We start from the raw sequence: 20,214 nt of genomic DNA, 5'->3' as shown, positions 1-20,214 counted from the left end.
TTGGGCACCCCTGCTATAGAGGGTATGCATGTGATGTCACAGAGGCAGAAGTCACTGGGGTCACGCCCACTGAGTCACAGCAAGACTGAGCTTGAATGCAGTAATCAGCCTAGATAAGTGACACCTGCTGCTCAGGGAGGAATTTGACACTCATTTTGACACTCATTCCTGATTGAGGGGGTGTGTTCCAGTGGGTGTGCATACCCTCTATTGGATTAACTGATTAATGTCAGGTGTGTCTGATCACTGTTGTTGTGATTGCAGCAGTCAGGCACACCTGACATTAATCAGTTCATCCAATAGTGTAGGACAGGAAACCAAGATGCCCTACTCATTTCAGGAAGTAGTGGAGTTGTGCAAGTAGTCTATTCACAGTGTAAGGAAAACATTGACATTAAGGCCCCCAACCATTAATGTACAGTATGGCTGCGGTCAGGTCTTTTCAGTGTTGTAACTGAAGCTACTGAGTACAGTCCTTGGATTCTAAAGATGATGTTATGTGACCGTAACAGCTATAGCAAACGGCTCAATTGCCAGGACACATAATAATGGCAAAAGCGCAAACCTTGACAGCAGCCTCTAGAGATGGCAAAGGGTTTACCACTCATCCAGTTACTCCGAGTGATGGGGAATCCCCCGGGACCGGCATTTACAATCTGCGGGTGATTCACACCCTGATGTCACATTTCACTTATGGAAACACAAACAAGTCATTTTCTCCATCCATTTTAATAGAAGAAATACATAATGGGAAACAGGAGATACATTGAGACCAATTAAAAGTCTAAATGGTAACGACATGCATAAAAAACAAAAATCACATTGTGTAAAAGTTGCCTCAAACAAGGTGACTGTGTTGCCTCAAACAAGCAGACCTTTTTTTCATATTGAGAAGTTCTAAAGAAGTAAAAAAAAAAAATCAAAAGCAAATAATTAGCTACAGTAAGAAAAAAATAAAACTTGCACCTATAAGCACACACTTACACAATTGAGATGTTAAAGTTTTCTACCCTCTCTGTGGACAAACGTGGTTGATTCCCATCTGGGGAATGAAACAACCACATGGGACAGGAAGCTGTGAGAACTGGCGTGTCAAATGAGCTTCTGGTGACTGTCAGTTGTAGTACCTTGATGGACCATCAGAGTACCTCCTGGGGGGACCTGCAGAAAGAATACAAAAGGGAACAGGGATGCATTCAGATCCACTTTACCATGCTGTCTTATTTCAGCAAACATCCTTGTAACTTAAATGTCTGACACACAAGTAAACCCTTCTGGTTCTCAGCAAGGGAAGAAAAGCGAGGGCTCAACAAGTCAAATGACAATGCATTCTCATTCCCTTCGCATCCATGTTGACTTTTCTTCAGAACCACTTGGCCCACTATAGCAATTATATTACATTAACTAACCACCTTGTAACCGGGTTAGGTTATGTCAGAGGCACTCTCACAACGTGGGGAGATGGGCCTCGTTAGTGGGATTAGGCAGTTAAGTTTAATTGATAACGACAAAGAAATTTCTCCGGTGTCTTGGACTTTTATTCAGTTTGTGAAGTTACTTTTCTGTGACAATAACCGTGTGGAAATGCTATGAATTGAGCTCAACACATACACTGTCGGCTTGCTGCACCATTTCTTTTTTGCCTAATTCAAATTCTTGATGAATCAACACTTTTCGGAGGCAACAGGGCAATGTCATTGGTGTCTGTCACATGACTAATGTTCGCTTTGGCCGCAACGTCGATTTCTGACGAGAAACAGTACCTTTGGCCTCAGTATAGGGTGCCATAGGTCCTGACAAAATGTCAATATAGAACGAGTTGGCAATACAACCGGGCTGGAAATAAACAACCCCAGCTACTTTACATTGGAAGGAGTGCTATACATTTACTTTTAGAAACACACGTTTTACACTCATGAAGACAAAAACAACTCAAACTGGTTAGTCTCTATAAAATCTGCCTTTTTGAGGATGGTGAAATACAATGCTGCATCTTTTGACATCCTTCCCACTATTGATATCAAAACTAAGTTGTCAAATCAGCTTACATTTATAGGATATACACAAAATCAATCATCATCCTGGATTCAGAAACCAGAGCAGTGGATTGTTGGAGACACTATGGACCTCCTGCCATAAACTTGCACTTTCTATCCTTTGTGGATGGAGGAAACGCTAGGGAACCAGGGAGGATAAATGTTGAAACTGAACTCTACTTTGTTAGCCATTTTTCATCCAGGCATTTTGGAGATTTCTCCCTCGATTCAAGGGAAGACAACATCCAGAAGAACGTAGTGCATGCAGATCTGAATGCAGCCCAGGACTGAAAGAATTTAAAATACTAGAAATACGTACGGACGTATATGCCGGCGGAGGCATAATGACAAACGTCCGATAGCAAGGTAATGCATTTTCCACTCAACCAATGCCACCACGTGATGTTCTACCATTGAGTCATGCATACTTCAGATGAAATAGAGAAGGCTTGGTGCTCCAAGACAATGCTGTGTGTACCTGAGGGGCTGCCTGAGTAGCGGTCTCCAGGGCCTGGCAGTCTGGAAGGTGGAGAGGAGTAACCCATGGAGCTCAATGGCGACTTGTTCATAATGCTGCTCAAACTAGAACCACCCTGGAGATATGGAAAAACAGAATTTAGGAAGAGACAATTCTCCATTCTACCATTATGGTTACACTTGTTTCAAGGGACCTGATAAATTAAGTGACAGGAGATTGTTGCTCACATTGCTATCAATCACAGATCGTTCCATACATACATTCTAGATGTACTGAGAACAGTATTCATATAGTTTCATACCGCAGATACACTCCTGAGTCTGTAATCCATCAGCACGTCTGTTAATTTCTGCGTCACCTTCAGCACAATCTGCGCATCATTCTCGTTCTCGATCCGGAAGGTATCCTGAAACACACAGTGAAAAATTGGGTTTGGTTGAATGGAAACAAACACACAAATATGACTACACTAAGAGAATAAAATTAACACTTTAGATCCATTTGTATAAATTGCAACACCAACCAGGTAACTGAGAAGTGTAGCGGGGAGACTGCTAGTCTCTGGAGCTGGTCCCATCAAGCCTGGCCTGTCCATTGGTCCACTCCCCATTTGGCTGCCCCTGAACTCATCAGGATTACGTCTGCCAGGACTCTCACCCAACAGTCCACCCTTTCCATAGCCATCTCTGCCACCACCTTTTCCCCCTTGGTGATGGCCCACACCATATCCATATCCATCCATATTAGGTCCAGGTACAACCGGCCTGTTTGAATAGCCTCCCATGCCAGGCTCCCGAAAGTCGCCAATCGGGTAGTCGGAGAAAGGCGGCCCCTGAGGGGGATACTCCCCTGGAAACAAACCATCTGAAAACCTGCCACCTGTGAGAGAGACGTGTTCATTACAGGGTTCCTACGCAAACATATATGTATAAGCCTTTGTTTACAATCCCGTGTGGCATATTCACACATTTACTGCACACACAACAACTAACTAGCCAATCAATGCAATATGGACAGCTCCAGATTTTACAGTGCCAGACATGCCTATTTCCTCATTCATTCAAAGCACACATCAAAACATATTAATTAGCGGATCTTTACTGTATGTCAGAATCAAAATCCGCGTTGGATATTAAAAAAAATGGTGATATTTGATTTTGGCCATATCGCCCAGCCCCACATCTCACATGTGGCTTTGAATGACAACTGAACATTTAGCCCACTTGTAGAAAATAGACATATATATCGTGTATCTCAGCCTAAAAATACCCAGATGTGTTTTTTTTGTCCACAATATTGCCCAGCTCTATGCTAGAGGAGGTGGGCTGTAGCTCACCCAGATAAACATATGGATGTGGAGTGTGGACATGTGGTGCAGAAGATTGTTGGTTCAATCCCTGCATCATACTCTGGCTTCAGTCAGAAATGTTCACATGATAAGCTGCTGACTGTAAGATGCCATTGCCAGCAGTGATGCTTCTTTATCATCAGTAGTTTGAACACTGATATCAATAAGCTGATGAAGGAGACTGGACAAAGTCCCTGACTCTAGCTCAGTGAGGTAAACGGCTCCTTGGTGTGTAGTTGTTTACTCGTTGAAATGCCACCTGCCACAGGCACACTCTTTACGCTTTCAAATCAGGTGCCACAGCCCAAACTGAGAAATATATAGATCAATATATAGACAGGTCCCAGACAGGGTTTTCTTCATCGATATTAATCCACAAAATAATTGCAATGTCGGTAAAAGTTCAGCTCAGTTCAGTTTTCTCAGAGCTTTTCAGACTTTCGTCTGGGTGTCCATTTTTAAAACTCTTTAACTGACTGAGGCTCGAACCCACAGGTGTCTCAACGGTCATGCAGCGGTCAAATTTGAGTCTGGACAAGTATGGCATTTTCAAATGGAAAATGTGTAGGAACCCTGTCATTACACATACATAATCATGTAGACGAAAGCTTTGCAATATAACAGCAGATGGAACAGAACATGCTTCACAAACAGAAAAAGCCTCACCAAAGTTTTTCCCCATTAGTCCCATCCCTGGTGGCCCTCCTGGAGGCACAACCTTGGGAATAGCAGTACCTGTGACAGAGATGGGAGAGCCAGAGAAACATACAAAACTCAGAATCACAACACTTCTGGAAAACCTTTAACCCTGAAGTAATCCAGATACAACACAGTAACTTACGAAATCCACTGAAGGCAGGAACATCACGGGGCTCCTTCAGGATCACCTAAAACCCAAATCCAAAGTAAATGAAGAGTAGACTCACAACTTGAAATGTTAGGCTTGTCCTACAACCCGGGTTTTACGAGTGAGAACGAGGATTCTCACATATGCTGAAGCCCGCCTACCCTAGCGGCGCTGAACTGAATGCCTTTCTTTTTTACCTCTAAAAAAGACCTTTAAAACCACCCAGGCGCCCCTCAAGGCATCCTGGCAAACCTCAGCCGGTGATTGGCACAGCCACCCGCAACCGCCCACATGTCTCAGACACGTGGGCGCAGACCGGCTGAGGCTAGTCACTCCAAGTATTCAGCCTCGCCCCGAGCAGAGCAAGGCTAATTTGTGAGAATCCTCGTTCTCACTCGTAAAACCCGGGTTGTAGGACAACCCTAACGTTTTACTTCATTTCGAACTTGGGATTCTCACATATGCTGATGTACAACCATCCTTGCTGCAAGGAAGCACTTTGTGCAACCCAGAGACCCATGGATGGCCATGCGGGGCACATGACCAGGCCATTTACACCTGGCATTAACATGCGTTTTCTGCCATCAGATTGCAATCAGATAGTGCTTGACCACTTGAAAGTACAGGTGTAAATGCTCCCAAGACACATTGAAGACGGATTGCAATCTGATCGGCCAAACCACCTCCGGAGGTGGTCAGGGATGCATTGTGTACATATTGAACACAAGTGTAAATGTAATGTGTCCTCTCAATCTGCATACAGCAAGTGTATCCGGATTGAGAGGACACCCATTTTTGGTGATCAGATTGCAATCTGATCACCAAAAACACATGTTAATGCCAGGTGTAAATGGCCTCTCAGTGATACACTTTCACCAGCCAATCAGGATTGGGCATAGTACTGGCTGCATTCCAATCGGTAAGTAGTTTCCCGGGAAGTGGACTGCACAGGGTATTCAGCAACCTTGGCTGAATACCCTGTGCAGTCCACTTCACTGGGAACTACTTGCTGATCGGAACGCAGCCGCCTTCTGTCAGGGTCGCGGAGGGATGTGCTCCCATTGTGAGTAAGCGAAACGAATATTATGAAATAGAACACTAGTGTAAAACAGACATAGATTTCCATAGGTCAAGAAAGTCAGCAAGTGCTTGTCTATGTGTAAATCAAGGGGTGTGAATATACATACAAATTTGGCATTCTGCTATACAGTGTACATTTTGGATTCTAGCCAATATTACAGACTATTTCTACTCTATTGCAGCGGCGTGTCTTCCCAACACTCACCTTGATTTGACCCCTCCCCTCAGTCCTCTCCACCTCGGTTGCAGTGTGTCTAATTGTCTTCCTTATAGCCGGGTCTTTTATGGCTTCTTCCTCCTCACAGGTGACCTTGTCAGAGTGGGCCCGTTTCTGTACATGTCAGAGAATGCACCAAAATAAGGAAGCAGTTCAAGTGCTCACTAATCACAAAAAAATCCATTTCAACTGCACTAATGTTGTCAGGATACCCAAATTCTGATTTTAGCATAGATATCAGCCAAAGTATCACAGCATGAACTGTAATATTAATCACAGATTAGAAAGATACTCACAACGCTGCCCTTAGAAAAAATCACATATATCATCAGGGGTAAACAGGAATTGTTTGACAGCATTTGGGGCCCTTTTATTTGTTATCTAGAGAGGACAGATGTGGCCGACATGATGGAAGCGCCTGGGACAGGTTGATTGACTGTTTCTGTTTTCATCTGAATTTTGTTTTTTGTTTCTTTATTCCATTTGCTCTCTGTATTCCATTCTAAATACCTATACATGAGTCAAGATGTAACTGAAAAGTGTAAGCTAAATTAGACAGCCCCCAGAAGAATCATGGTCTGTATGTCGGTGTGTTTTTGTTTTTGTTTTGTGGGTTTGTTTATCTTTCTGTGGTGCTATTGTGGGGAGGGGAGGGAGGTGGGATATGTATGGGATGTTTGTATTGTAACTTGTATAAATGTCTAAATGTGATAAATGAAAAACAATAAATACAATGTTGGAAAAAAAAGAAAGATACTCACACTAAACACAAGGGCATTTAAATTATGTCGAAAAACATGACAAAATATTAACAACTGAAGAATAGGTTTTACTTGACAATTTTTCTACATCAAAAAGCTACTGATAGTAATTCTGAAGGAGCCCTTTTGCTGTTGCACTGCTTTACTGCTTTTGCATGCCAGTCAACCTGGACCCCCCTTTTTTATGGATACCGGTAACTAAGTCATGTGAACAGAACTCTTTGAAATTAGTGCAGTATTGTACAAGATCGTTTCAGTTGGCAGCCGCTTTTCCCACATGCCCCTACTGCACTAAACAGGCTTGTTTTTACCACCGACAGGATCAGATTATTGCATCATGACATTATTATAGAGATAAATATTTTTCCTTCCGCTTGATCCAAGTCTCGCTCAAGTCTCAGGAGAGTTGCATTGTTTGCTGGAAGTCAGCTGTGGTGGGGCAGAAAGCTGGGACTGGGAGCTGACATGTTTGTTTGGGGTAACGGATAGCATAGGTGAATGATTTTGTAAGTCATGGTTGAATATTTATCTGATTTCGAGAATATTGATGAGGCATTTGAATTCGATGGCCAGCCATATTTATTTGAGCCAGAGTAATGTTATAGGGATTACAAACTGAAGAGCGAGGACAACCGGAGCTTCTATCTCGACCAATGTGACGGACAGCAGACAGAGAGAGGGTGAACACGCTGCTGCAAGGTCAATACAAGCGTTCATATACTCTCTCTTTTACAATAACAAACTGAGCCTGTGTGTCTCTCTCTCTTTTACAGTAACAATCTGAGCCTGTGTCTCTCTCTTTTACAATAACAAACTGAGCCTGTGTGTCTCTCTCTCTCTTTTACAATAACAATCTGAGCCTGTGTCTCTCTCTCTCTCTTTTACAATAACAATCTGAGCCTGTGTCTCTCTCTTTTACAGTAACAATCTGAGCCTGTGTCTCTCTCTCTCTCTTTTACAATAACAATCTGAGCCTGTGTCTCTCTCTCTCTTTTACAGTAACAATCTGAGCCTGTGTCTCTCTCTCTCTCTCTTTTACAATAACAATCTGAGCCTGTGTCTCTCTCTCTTTTACAGTAACAATCTGAGCCTGTGTCTCTCTCTCTCTTTTACAGTAACAATCTGAGCCTGTGTCTCTCTCTCTCTCTCTCTTTTACAATAACAATCTGAGCCTGTGTCTCTCTCTCTCTCTTTTACAATAACAATCTGAGCCTGTGTCTCTCTCTCTCTTTTACAGTAACAATCTGAGCCTGTGTCTCTCTCTCTCTCTCTTTTACAATAACAATCTGAGCCTGTGTCTCTCCCTCTCTCTTTTACAATAACAATCTGAGCCTGTGTCTCTCTCTCTCTCTCTTTTACAATAACAATCTGAGCCTGTGTCTCTCTCTCTTTTACAATAACAATCTGAGCCTGTGTCTCTCTCTCTCTTTTACAGTAACAATCTGAGCCTGTGTCTCTCTCTCTCTCTCTTTTGCAATAACAATCTGAGCCTGTGTCTCTCCCTCTCTCTTTTACAATAACAATCTGAGCCTGTGTCTCTCTCTCTCTCTCTTTTACAATAACAATCTGAGCCTGTGTCTCTCTCTCTTTTACAATAACAATCTGAGCCTGTGTCTCTCTCTCTTTTACAATAACAACCTGAGACTGTGTCTCTCTCTCTTTTACAATAACAATCTGAGCCTGTGTCTCTCTCTCTTTTACAATAACAATCTGAGCCTGTGTCTCTCTCTCTCTCTCGTTTACAATAACAATCTGAGCCTGTGTCTCTCTCTCTTTTACAATAACAATCTGAGCCTGTGTCTCTCTCTCTTTTACAGTAACAATCTGAGCCTGTGTCTCTCTCTCTCTCTTTTACAGTAACAGTCTGAGCCTGTGTCTCTCTCTCTCTCTCTTTTACAGTAACAATCTGAGCCTGTGTCTCTCTCTCTCTCTTTTACAATAACAATCTGAGCCTGTGTCTCTCTCTCTTTTACAGTAACAATCTGAGCCTGTGTCTCTCTCTCTTTTACAGTAACAATCTGAGCCTGTGTCTCTCTCTCTCTTTTACAGTAACAATCTGAGCCTGTGTCTCTCTCTCTCTCTTTTTTACAGTAACAATCTGAGCCTGTGTCTCTCTCTTTTACAGTAACAATCTGAGCCTGTGTCTCTCTCTCTCTTTTACAGTAACAATCTGAGCCTGTGTCTCTCTCTCTCTCTCTCTTTTACAGTAACAATCTGAGCCTGTGTCTCTCTCTCTTTTACAGTAACAATCTGAGCCTGTGTCTCTCTCTCTTTTACAGTAACAATCTGAGCCTGTGTCTCTCTCTCTCTTTTACAGTAACAATCTGAGCCTGTGTCTCTCTCTCTCTCTCTTTTACAGTAACAATCTGAGCCTGTGTCTCTCTCTCTTTTACAGTAACAATCTGAGCCTGTGTCTCTCTCTCTTTTACAGTAACAATCTGAGCCTGTGTGTCTCTCTCTTTTACAGTAACAATCTGAGCCTGTGTGTCTCTCTCTTTTACAGTAACAATCTGAGCCTGTGTCCGTGGCAAAAACAAGCTTGTTTAGTGGACGTACATGCAGGCTGCCAAGGCAGGAGGGGCATGTGGGAAAATCAAGTGAAGCGATCTTGGTCAATACTGCACCAATTGCAAAGAATTCTGCTCACATGCCTTAGTTATATGACAATAGGATCCAGGTTGAAAAATACCAAAATTCTCCTTTAAAACCTATGATTGTAAAATATCACAAGTGTTAATAAAAACAAAAAAAATCTGCCCTACAATTAGGTACAGTGGTACTTTTCCCCAACACCAGTACGTATATAGTGTAACACTTGACTGGACACACCAAGGAACAACTGCGCTCACCAAATATCTGAAGCTGTGTTTCCAGCCTTTGACATGGGCCAACATGTCATGCTGTAAGCGGGACACGCTGCAGAGTTTACACTGGTAGTGCGGCGGGACAGCTTTACTGGGGCTACGGTACTCCCATACAAACTGAAGACCTGTGGATATGGAATGATCATTCATTAAGTACTTCTATGGAATGAGGAGGCGGTAGTAGGAGCACACGAGGAACCGACTCTTCTACTTACCAACGACTGGCTCTGTGACATCCTTCAACTGTTTGGTGAGAGAGCTCAAGGTCTGGAGGTTTGCCCCTTTCATGAAGACTGTGAAAACACAACAGTGGTCAGTGCAAAGCATAAACACATGTGCCTAGAGCTGAAGCTTTACAGTGGTCCACAACTGCTGGACAAGTGAGACCTCAAGTTTCACGTCCCGACAACTGACCCTCACACAGCCTGTGGCTGAGGATAATCATATACAACTAGAATGACTGCACCGCAGATATATGCCTCGGCCAACAAGTGAGCAGATGACATCCGTGTCTGTCCAGACTTTGACGTTTGAGCCAAATGTGAAGAAATTCCGTCAAGGCGTTACCGTCTGAGATATCACGTTAACAAGCTTGAAAATGGCGTTTGTGAGGTCACAGTGACCTTGATCCTTTGACCACCAAAATCTAATCAGTGCATCCTTGAGTCCAAGTTGATGTTTGAGCCAAATGTGACAAAATTCCATCAAAGGTGTTCCTGAAATATCGCATTTGCGTTCGTGAGGTCAGTGACCTTGAACTTTGACCACCAAAATTGAATCAGTTTATCCTTGAGTCCAAGTGGACGTTTGAGCCAAATTTGACGAAATTCCGTCAAGGCGTTCCTGCGATACCGCGTTAACGAACATTGGACGGACAACCTGAAACCATAATGCCTCCGGATCGGCTATCGCCGGTGGAGACATAAAAAGGAAGCATTGCAATTAAACAAATGTGCTGTGGTTTTATACCAACTACAGCGTCAGGAGGCCCGTTAAATGAGGCATGGATTTTATAGGCCCTATATTAACTGAACAACTGTTAGAAACCCAAACTCCTTGCATTGCTTTTGAAGCAGGAAAGATTGGGGCAGTTCTCTGCTAACCCCCATACAGGCCCAAACTGGGCTGCAGGACTCCAGCTCCTATGATGGATTGCTTCTCACTAGGTCCATCCACAAAAGTAAAACTTCTGTGTGGACATGGATGAAGCAGTCCAATTCTAGGAGAACAATAAAAGACGTAATATAAAATACTCAGGTAACCTGCAACGGTGGAGTTCACTAGAATTGAGGAATAATGTAATTCAACATCACATAATCACTCAAGTCAAGCCAGGATGACACAGGCCATGACAAAAAGACAATACTGAAGTCAGCAGGGTTAAAAAAAATATATGACAGAAAAATGTTCACACAATTATCACCCAGCACAAAAAGTGCATTGCGGTTTAACATTAGGATATTCATCAGCAACCACCACAGATGCATGGTTGATATCAATTATGTCCCACTGATTAAAAACCGTGTCTTAGGAGCTCTCACCATTACAGTCACCAGGGGCTAAAGATGCTGGTCTTTACTGTAGCAATATCCTATAAATGGGTTGGCATTTTAAAGTTGTTCAGTATTTTTGTTCATCTTAGAAACATCTAAAATGTCCAACTGCATTAAACGGGTTAACAAAATGTTTAATTTACGCAAGACATTAGAGAATATTTTGCTAATAAATTTCAGCAGTGGAGACCACTGAAACCTAAAGTCTAAATCCATGGATGGCACCACAAAAAGCTGAGCCTCTGAGAGAGTGAATCTCCACGAGGGGTGAACATGTCACCACCCTGATCAGCATTCATATGAAGCAGGGGATCAAGGCCTCAGCCTTCAACTCTCATCATTGGCAGTGGTACCATGAGTAGCAAGGACTTACCTATGTCAGCAGAATGCAGCTGCTTTCTCTGTCAGTGGAGGGAATAAACCCAGATGGAGAAGAGAGACACATATAGGCATTAGTGACAGGAATGATGCTTGGCAGAGGGCTGAACTCCTCATCCCTGTCCTGTACACTTTATATGCTATGGAGCAATTTAGCTCATCCTACATGTTCCCTGCATCAGGCAGGGGGCATGCCACTGAGTGTCTAACCGTGGTAAAAAAAAATCTTTACTCTGCTGATCACATTGAATTCTCATTAAATGAGAATGCAGAACAGCAGCACTCAATTATTTGTTGAATAGATAAGAGAATGAAGAGACACTGAATGAAGCCTAAGTTTAGTATACAACCATGTCCAAAGTGGCAAGCACTCAGAATTAAAATCTGAGTAGCTTGCCACGAGTGAAAAGTTCAGTGAACCACTGAATACGTTATGCATAAAGCTCATGTCGTCAAATCTGAAGCGCTGTAAGATCTGACAACTGTATGCAGTCATGCAGTAGCCAGCCATAGATATGATACATCTACGTCTGGAACACAACTCTTGAAAAGTGGTTAACGCCCGCCCCCCAAGACAAAAAAAAGAGGCGTGACAGACATATGAATTGACCAACCACGGACAGCATGACGGACTTCTGTTACAGCCCAGCCAGTCAAATTTCGCGCACAATTCCTCTCGGCGGAACCAAGAAATTTGACTTGTGATTGAGACCCTCTGCCGTGGTCAGACGTTGGGTCTGACCACGTGAGACTATTGTATGCATAACACTTAATAGGAAATGTTTGCATTGTGAAACAAAATAGCCTGCAGTTTGCAACACTGGTGCTGAAAAGTTCCTTAAATAATAGGAACAGGCTATAATTGTGAGGTGAGACCACTGAGTGGGGTCCTCGTGAACCAACGTGCAATTATGACCAGGTTTGGGAGCAGAGAAGGCAACAGTTCCACAGGCTCTTGCCACTTGTCTCTGCCGCTTCAAGCATCACAGCAATCGTTGGAAATCATAATATCAGAGAAGGAAACACAACATGTCCCCGTAATCATGCGTGAAATTTGTGTATGTGTGAGAGAACCTGACAGAAGGCTATAGGACGAATCAGCGTGACATCACTTGACACCCAGAAATGCGCAACCCCGCGGCAGTTAATAGTATGAGTTGTGCCAAACAAACGTTACTATCTCAAAAACTATACATCATCACATCGCTTATATTTTGACATTCTGAGAGAGAGCAGAAGTAGTTCAAGAGTTTGATGTATATTATATACATGTCGTGTTAAAGTTGTGTGAACTGTCGCAGTTTTTTAAATGTAAACAGAGTTAAGCGCAAATTATTAATTATTATTTTCGCTCGAGCATAATTTGCGCTTAACTCTGTTTACATTTTAAAAACTGCGACAGTTCACACAACTTTAACACGACATGTATATATTATACATCAAACTCTTGAGCTACTTCTGCTCTCACTCAGATTGTCAAAATATAAGCGATGTGATGATGTATAGTTTTTGAGATAGTAACGTTTGTTTGGCACAACTCATACTATTAACTGCCGCGGGGTTGCGCATTTCTGGGTGTCAAGTGACGTCACGCGGATTCGTCCTATACGTTTATATTTTGATATTGTCTTTACTTGTTGAGGGTTGCTCCTTTTGGCTCTCTTTTTTGCAGGTGGCCCCATGTGTGCATTGTGTGGTCCCCCACTTGGCAAATGTGTTGGCTGCGCAGCAACTTCAGTTTCCATTCCCTCCATCTCCATTCAAGAACTGTAACAGACGGAAGAAGACCGTATCAAAATCATACCAACTAAAGCACATTCAATTTCTATTTATTTAAAATGACGATCCTACCACCTGTGAGACATTTGGTTATGCGACAGCTAGATTATGATATGCATTCACAAACGCGTTATCCGACTTTGTTTCGTTTCGTCCCAGGCCTAGTTGGGTGTTAGCATGCTATGCTACCAGCGTAACGCCATGCTAATGCTGCTTGTAAAAAGAAACACGTAATAACTTAGTAAGTATTCATCAAATAACACAGCGATCACGAATGTTTAAAAGGTCAATTTCATTTACCAATTTACCTGGTTACTTTTCACACAAACTGCAAGTTGATTGAAGCAGCGGCTAGGTCACGTCAGGAAAAAAGAAAAAGCACAATGGATGCGAGTTGAAAGGTCCTTAGGCTCCCTGCTACTTTCGCCCATTTAAAAACAGACAGTCTTTGCCCTCCCATCGGGGACTTAAACACAAGAGGTAGATGTGACACTAGGAAATTGAATAAAATATGCTCGTTTAACATTACATTAAACATCTTTTTGATCAACACAGGCATTAATAATTGACCATATTCTCAAGGCAAATGTGAAGACAACTATGCAGTGCGTTCGTTTTGACTATGTCCCCCCCCCACCATAATATAGGTCAATGGATGGTATCCGCAACCACCGTGCACCGCCCGCTCGCTGAGCGTCAGGGTGTCCCTGGTTTCCTAAACATGCGTACATGAAGTCAGAGGACCAATTCATCAACACGAGCTTGAATGCAGAACAGAATATAATTAGCGTTATTTGTTTGTTTGTTTTTATTCTGGTAGCTGTTATTAGGACTGACGAATGTTTGACGTGCTATAAACCTCTGACGTGAGTAGCCAGGGCTTTTTACAAGTAACGTTACGTGAAACATTAAAAAGAATTCTGCTTCACATGGTGCAACTTGCAAGGGGGTTGAATGGCTAGTTAGCTAGCTGTTAGTAACGTTGACGTTGTGCTATTGTGCTAACGTACATTTCTAATAGAAATGCTTAGCTAGCCTGAGAGCACCAGAGTAGTGTGTTTGTAGTTTGTGCTGCTAAACGTAATCCTTTCAATGCTCCAGTCACCCAACTCTACATCCCGACAAATACTCTGATGCTAATGGTCTCTGCGTCTGTAGGAAGTCAACGCACTCATTCCCTTCTCCCTCCATCTCAGGTCAGGAGAAGTAAGTTACCAGTAACGCAATAGACTTCAGAGATGAAGGCCAAGAAGAAGAAGAGGCAGGATGACTTCCAGAAAGTCAAGTTAAAGGTGGGAAAGAAGAAGCCCAAAGCTGATAATGCCACCAACACCAACTTCCGCACCAAGGGAATCAACCTATCTGAACAGCTGAAGAGAGAGAGTGGCCCCACCACACACAGACATCTTGGCATCAATGTAAGCTCTCTCTCAATCTCTCTCTCTCTCTCTCTCTCCCCCTCTCTCTCTCCGTCTCTGAGACACACAGACACTGCTTTCACAAACTGTTCACTGCTGTATTTGAATCATAGATTTGAATGTTACAAATCGTGTGCCTTCCCGTGTTCTTCCTCCATTAGGACCTGCTGTCCCAGCTCCACCATTACAATGGCAATGTGAAGCAGAGCGCCTTGTCGGGTTTGAGAGAGCTGCTGTCTCTTAATCCTCCTCTATTAGAGCAGCATCTCTCCCGCCTGCTGTCTGAAGTGGCGGCTGTTTTCACAGACAAGGATGGCGATGTTCGCATGGCAGCCACGCGTCTGCTCAGGTTAGAAGAAGCAACATTCTGACTCGATTGCCACAATACAATATAAGGAACATTTCCCTTCTATCATTTTCTTTCTAAAAATCACACAGGCTAACCTGTCTAAAATGGTGTACTGCCTCCAGGTTCATTGCGCAGTGTGTGTCTTCAGAGCGAGTGGCTCCGTTTTTCCCGCTCCTCAGCGCCCACCTGTCCTGCGCCATGACCCACATTGAGACAGGCATCCAGGAGGATGCCATGAAGGTCCTGGATGTCTTGCTGGAACACTACCCTGGCCCGTTAGCAGCGCGGCCTGCTATCCTCCTCAACAACTTCCTGGAGTTGATCTCCCACAGACGCACCAGCGGAGGAGCCAAAAAGGCTCAGGAGACCAAGGGGAGGAGCTGGGCCCTGTCAGTCGACCCAAACAGGGCCGTCACCAGCCAGCAGTGGCGCCTCACGGTGCTCCTCAGGTACAGATGCACATGCACACAAACATAGTCTGTGATGAGACTCATTAAAGAAATGAGTAAAACTGCTAACTCTGAGGTTTGTGTCACTCTATCTCAGGCTGGGGTGTTTTCTGCAGGCAGTGGTTGAGGAAAGGCCAGTGGAGGAAGGCGATGTGTCTGACCCAACTGAAGGGGTGTTTGGTTCCAGTGGAGATGGAGTGCTCACACCTGTGGATCTCAACTGGGAAGAGCTCACCTACAGCAAGACCGGAGTTAAGGTGTACGAACACTCTGGGGCCAAGCCCACTCCGCACTCCACCTACAGGCTCAGGTACGAACACTCTGGGGCCAAGCCCACTCCGCACTCCACCTACAGGCTCAGGTACACACACTCCACCTACAGGCTCAGGTACACACACTCCACCTACAGGCTCAGGTACCAACGCCGCAAACTCCTGTGCTCATCGCGGAATATGAATTAGGGCTGCAACTAACGATTATTTTGATAATTGATTAATCTGTAGATTATTTATTCGATTCATTGGATAAAAATAAATGCGCAGATTTTATTCCAATAATTTTATTCAAAAATCAAATGTCTCAATATTAGTGCACACAAGTGCTGCTTGAATGGACCAGAGCTGTCTAAACAATTAGCCTATGAAAATTATAAGTAATAAATAAAAAGAACAACTGCATCACTATCTACCTTGAGGTTTTATGTGCCATGCCTGGCATGTTTGATTTTCACTGTGACTCTCAAGGCAACCAAAGTGCGTGCACACACACACACACACACACACACACACACACACACACACACCAAGCTGGATCAAAACACCGGCTAGAGGCCACGCAAAACGCAAAGCAGGTGTCTAATCTCGTTTACTTAATTAAAGCCCCCTCTCGTTTAAAGATTTTGTAGCGTTAACGTTGACCAGCTTACCCTGCTCAGCTGTTGAGCCCCAGGCATGGCTAATGTTAGTTATGTTATGTTTTCCTTTGTCCTCATTCCCGTGGTGCCATGCAAGGTCGATTTTACATATTTGCAGCTAACACACTTTTTACAAAATGTGAAGCGCTCCCACACTTTAGATAGTCTAGTTGAAAAGTTTTCAGCGTGTCCGCCATGTTGGCACCATGCGTCTCCATCTCCATGGAGACAACACGTGATGTAGGCAGTCTGTGACACGGGAAGTAGGCAGACGCGCACAACGTAGATAAATGTTTATATTATATACCGTAAATTCCGGACTATAAGACGCACCGGTCTATAAGCCGCACCTTCAAAGGTGACTATTTTTTTCTTCTATAAGCCGCACCGGTCTATAAGCCGCGGGTGTTTTGATGTTTAATTACCATATGAAAGGGTTCGTGCACAGAGAGGAATGTCGGGAAAGAGATCGCTGTTTGGGGAAGCTCCCATTTATTAACATTTCAACAAAACAAAAGTCAGGTCACTAATCCCCAGACAAAATCACACATTGTGGTATTTTTTGTTTTTTTTACAGTGCACACAGTGTCCGCGGTGTGGTGAAAAGAGGGCAAGAGAGGAAATTAAAACAGAAGTGGATTTATAGTTAGAAAGAGTGCTAAAGAAGAGAGAATTCCGTTTTTTATTTTTTTATTTTAGTTACTCACAGTACTATTGACCAGTCCAACTCAAAAGATATTCGGCAGTTTCACTTTGAGCTCTTGTTCCGCCGCTGGGCACACAGTGTCCGCGGTGTGGTGAAAAGAGGGCAAGAGAGGAAATTAAAACAGAAGTGGATTTATAGTTAGAAAGAGTGCTAAAGATAGTCCGGTCTGGTTATGACGAGTCTCGCTGGGTACAGTACGCCAAAGCGATATCCATTGACTCGATGATGCTGTTGTATGTTGCGCGTTTCTGTTGCACCAACGCGGAGAGGTCCTGCCCGGACGAAAAAGCGCGTACCCTCCCAGGTGAGGGGCTTCTTCCCCGCAGCCTGGAGGATGAGTTGACGGTCGGGCCAGCGGAGTAGGCAGATGAAGATGGCCCTCGGTGGCAGGCCGGGGTCTGGACGTGGCCGAGGCGCCCGGTGTGCCCTGTCCACCTCTGGTGGTTTCTCGCCTTCCTTCAGGTCCAGGATGTAACACAGGATTTTGCCACGAAAGCGTCCATGTCACCGATCTCAGCTCCTCTTTTACATTGATCAGGCGAATGTTATTTCTTTTACTCCTGCTGATTAAGTCATCAACCTGCGTGTGCAGGGTTTCGATTTTGCATTTTATCCATTTTCGGACTCACTGTGTTGTTTTTGTCCTCCAGTGCGCGGATGCGCTTTTCCGCATTATAAACTCTGTTCACGGTTGCCTTAGTTTCTTTAGTGAGTGAGTGGATGGACTTCTGCACGTTTTCAAACTTGTTTTCAAGCTGCTCAAAACCTCTGAGCGATGTCGGACTTAATCGATAGTGTTTCACGGAGTAAAAGTTTAGCCCAAGCGTGTATCTCCAGCCTCCAGCAGGTGAGTCATTTCCTCATTCATGGCGTGATTGCTTCGTCTTTTTCTTTCTGCTTACCTGTGTTGTGTTATGTTATGTTATGTTATGTTGTTAAAAGAGGGCAAGAGAGGAAATTAAAACAGAAGTGGATTTATAGTTAGAAAGAGTGCTAAAAAAAGAGAGATTTTTTTTTTTTTTTGGAAAAAATCCATAGATAAGACGCACCGTTATATAAGCCGCAGGGGGCAAAAAAGGCCAAAAAACGGGAAAAAAGCCGCGGCTTATAGTCCGGAATTTACGGTAATTATATAGCTATGCGACCCAACAAATCACAAGCCAACGAATCAATAATGCAATTCGTTGCCAACAAATTTAATAATCGATTTTTATCGATTTTATCGATTAGATGTTGCAGCCCTAATATGAATCAATCAGACAGGAATATTCAACATAATCCCCACTCCCTGTTTCTTCCATTCTCTGCCATTGTGTAGACCGGAGGTGGACCCAGGAGCTGGAGTGGGTGAGGGGCTTGGCTCAGCGGAGGCAGTTCAGAGCTTTGCAGCAACTCTGGTGCCCCTTCTGCTGGAGGTGTGGGTAGAGGCCAGTGCTAGTGACTCTCCCTGGAACAGCACCGATGGGTCGCACCTGCTCACCCCGGATTCCATGTCAATCATGTTCCAGGTCCTATCCATCTTGCAGCTGCTGAGAAAGCTGGCACCACAGAGGGAGCACCAGGATACACTGGTGAGACCACACACACACACACACCGTTTATTTGTTAAAGAAAATGGTTTTGCAGAAAGTGACAGATTGCACTTTCTCTGTGTAGGACGTATGGTTCCGTAATGAGTACCTGGGACATTTTAAGCAGCACTTCATGAAGAACTTCCCCTACGGCACTCGGGACACACCCAAACCTAAGAAGAAGCTTGACCCCAAGAGGTAAGTGTTAACATGTCATGGGAACTTCTTTCCTTCCTTCCTTCCTTCCTTCCTCTCTCTTTTCGTGAGGTGAACATTGTTCTGCAGTTCATGTGAGAGGTGAAGAAAATCATTTGAAAGATGTTACCTGTAATCGGTGTTGTGCATGAACGCGCTAAAAAGAGCGACGTTCATTGAACGAGCTGACAACGGTGAGCTGAGCGGCGCATGCCATTTCCTAATGAACGTGACGGAACATCGTTAACTCCTGTGTGATTTACCAGCGTTCTTTTCTGACTTTGATAATTGCCCATTGCGTTTACATGTGTGTGGTCATTTGCATAAGAAAAAAATTGTTTTGCTGTCAATTCGCCGCTTTGCGTCTGTCTCTCTTCTCTTCTCTGCTGTCTACCGCGGGCAGGGCACACACACACACACACACACACACACACACACACACACACACAGTGAGGGAGACACACACAGCGGTGTGTGTGGTAATGCTACAAGGATGTTTTCCCCAAATGGACTTGTTTCAAATCCAAAACTCCACGGCTCCAGTGAGCTCCAGGAGAGAGGAGAGCCCATTACCCTGAACGAGCCCCGACTTCGTTTAAAAATATTACCATTGGTGATTCTATTGCTGGAGCAGCTAAAAAAAACGGTTGAATCAAAACTGGCAAATAGTCTAGATTAGAATATGGTTCATTACTAATGTTTTCTATTATGTCATCATTTATTTTTCATTCATCTTTTTTTCCCACTCTTCTCAACTGAGCATGCAGACAATTAAAATGAGGTTGCAATGCGTGCTTTTTGCACCCCTGTAAAACCGGGCCTGACAAGGCTCAGTAGTCTATGAAATGCAACAGTCTTGTTTTTCCATGTTAGATCATAATACCTGTACGAGTACCCAAACTGGGTCTAAGAACCCTAACTTTACCCTCACGCCTTCAGGAATAAGCAGGCCACAGCAGCCCCGGGGCAGACGGTGGAGCCTCTAGCCCTGAACATCACACTGTGCCAGGTGATGGTGTTCCTCAGCCCGGGGCGGGGCCAGGAGCTCGGTCGGGAGACTGATGCTGACTGGCTGCTCCCCCTCAGGTCGTTTGTCAGAGACACTCTGTCCAGCTCTGTCAAGCTGAGCTACAGGCAGCTGCACATGCTGCTGGGCACCGTGTGGAAGATGGTGCTCACACAGAGGAGCAGAAGTAAGTGTGCGTGGTGAGGTTGTACGTGCGACATTGTCCGTCCTCGAAAATATGTAACCTTGAATTCTAGGAGATTAGA

The 20,214-nt window shown here is 44.0% G+C and overlaps 2 protein-coding genes across 3 annotated transcripts in view; one reads left to right on the top strand and one right to left on the bottom strand.

Moving 5' to 3' along the window:
- Nucleotides 1-753: 753 nt before the first annotated feature.
- Nucleotides 754-13,764, bottom strand: LOC310775706 (uncharacterized protein). Of its 2 annotated transcripts, XM_083635850.1 has the most exons (12): nt 13,650-13,764; nt 13,197-13,329; nt 11,558-11,585; nt 9,847-9,924; nt 9,617-9,756; nt 5,995-6,120; nt 4,704-4,749; nt 4,529-4,597; nt 3,038-3,393; nt 2,816-2,920; nt 2,515-2,629; nt 754-1,161 (listed from the first exon to the last, which is right to left on the bottom strand). In XM_083635850.1, exons 2-12 carry the CDS (start codon nt 13,320-13,322, stop codon nt 1,115-1,117), a joined length of 1,236 nt encoding a protein of 411 aa, XP_083491976.1. In that variant the 5' UTR covers nt 13,323-13,329; nt 13,650-13,764; the 3' UTR covers nt 754-1,114. The 2 variants fall into 2 exon arrangements, with proteins under 2 accessions (XP_083491976.1, XP_083491977.1); XM_083635851.1 differs by lacking the exon at nt 11,558-11,585.
- A 318-nt stretch (nt 13,765-14,082) lies between these two features.
- tex10 (testis expressed 10) overlaps nt 14,083-20,214 on the top strand; it is a 28,966-nt gene continuing 22,834 nt past the window's right edge. The window contains exons 1-8 of the mRNA XM_083637377.1: nt 14,083-14,207; nt 14,538-14,759; nt 14,921-15,108; nt 15,231-15,557; nt 15,655-15,867; nt 18,495-18,747; nt 18,833-18,945; nt 19,882-20,135. Of these exons, the coding sequence (XP_083493503.1) occupies nt 14,580-14,759; nt 14,921-15,108; nt 15,231-15,557; nt 15,655-15,867; nt 18,495-18,747; nt 18,833-18,945; nt 19,882-20,135 (1,528 nt within the window). The 5' untranslated portion in view covers nt 14,083-14,207; nt 14,538-14,579. The remainder of the gene's footprint in view (nt 14,208-14,537; nt 14,760-14,920; nt 15,109-15,230; nt 15,558-15,654; nt 15,868-18,494; nt 18,748-18,832; nt 18,946-19,881; nt 20,136-20,214) is intronic.

The sequence above is a fragment of the Poromitra crassiceps genome (genome assembly GCF_964638095.1).
Source record: "Poromitra crassiceps genome assembly, chromosome: 1".
NCBI lineage: Eukaryota > Metazoa > Chordata > Actinopteri > Beryciformes > Melamphaidae > Poromitra > Poromitra crassiceps.
This window is presented reverse-complemented; position numbering and strand designations above follow the sequence as displayed.

Excerpts from the sequence above, each read along its gene's own strand:
- LOC310775706 (XM_083635850.1), bottom strand. The coding sequence starts at position 13,322 with ATGGAGATGGAGGGAATGGAAACTGAAGTTGCTGCGCAGCCAACACAT. Across the intron at positions 2,921-3,037 it reads CTACACTTCTCAGTTACCTG|GATACCTTCCGGATCGAGAA; the intron begins GTTGGTGTTGCA and ends TGTGTGTTTCAG. Across the intron at positions 2,630-2,815 it reads GACTCAGGAGTGTATCTGCG|GGTGGTTCTAGTTTGAGCAG; the intron begins GTATGAAACTAT and ends CCATATCTCCAG.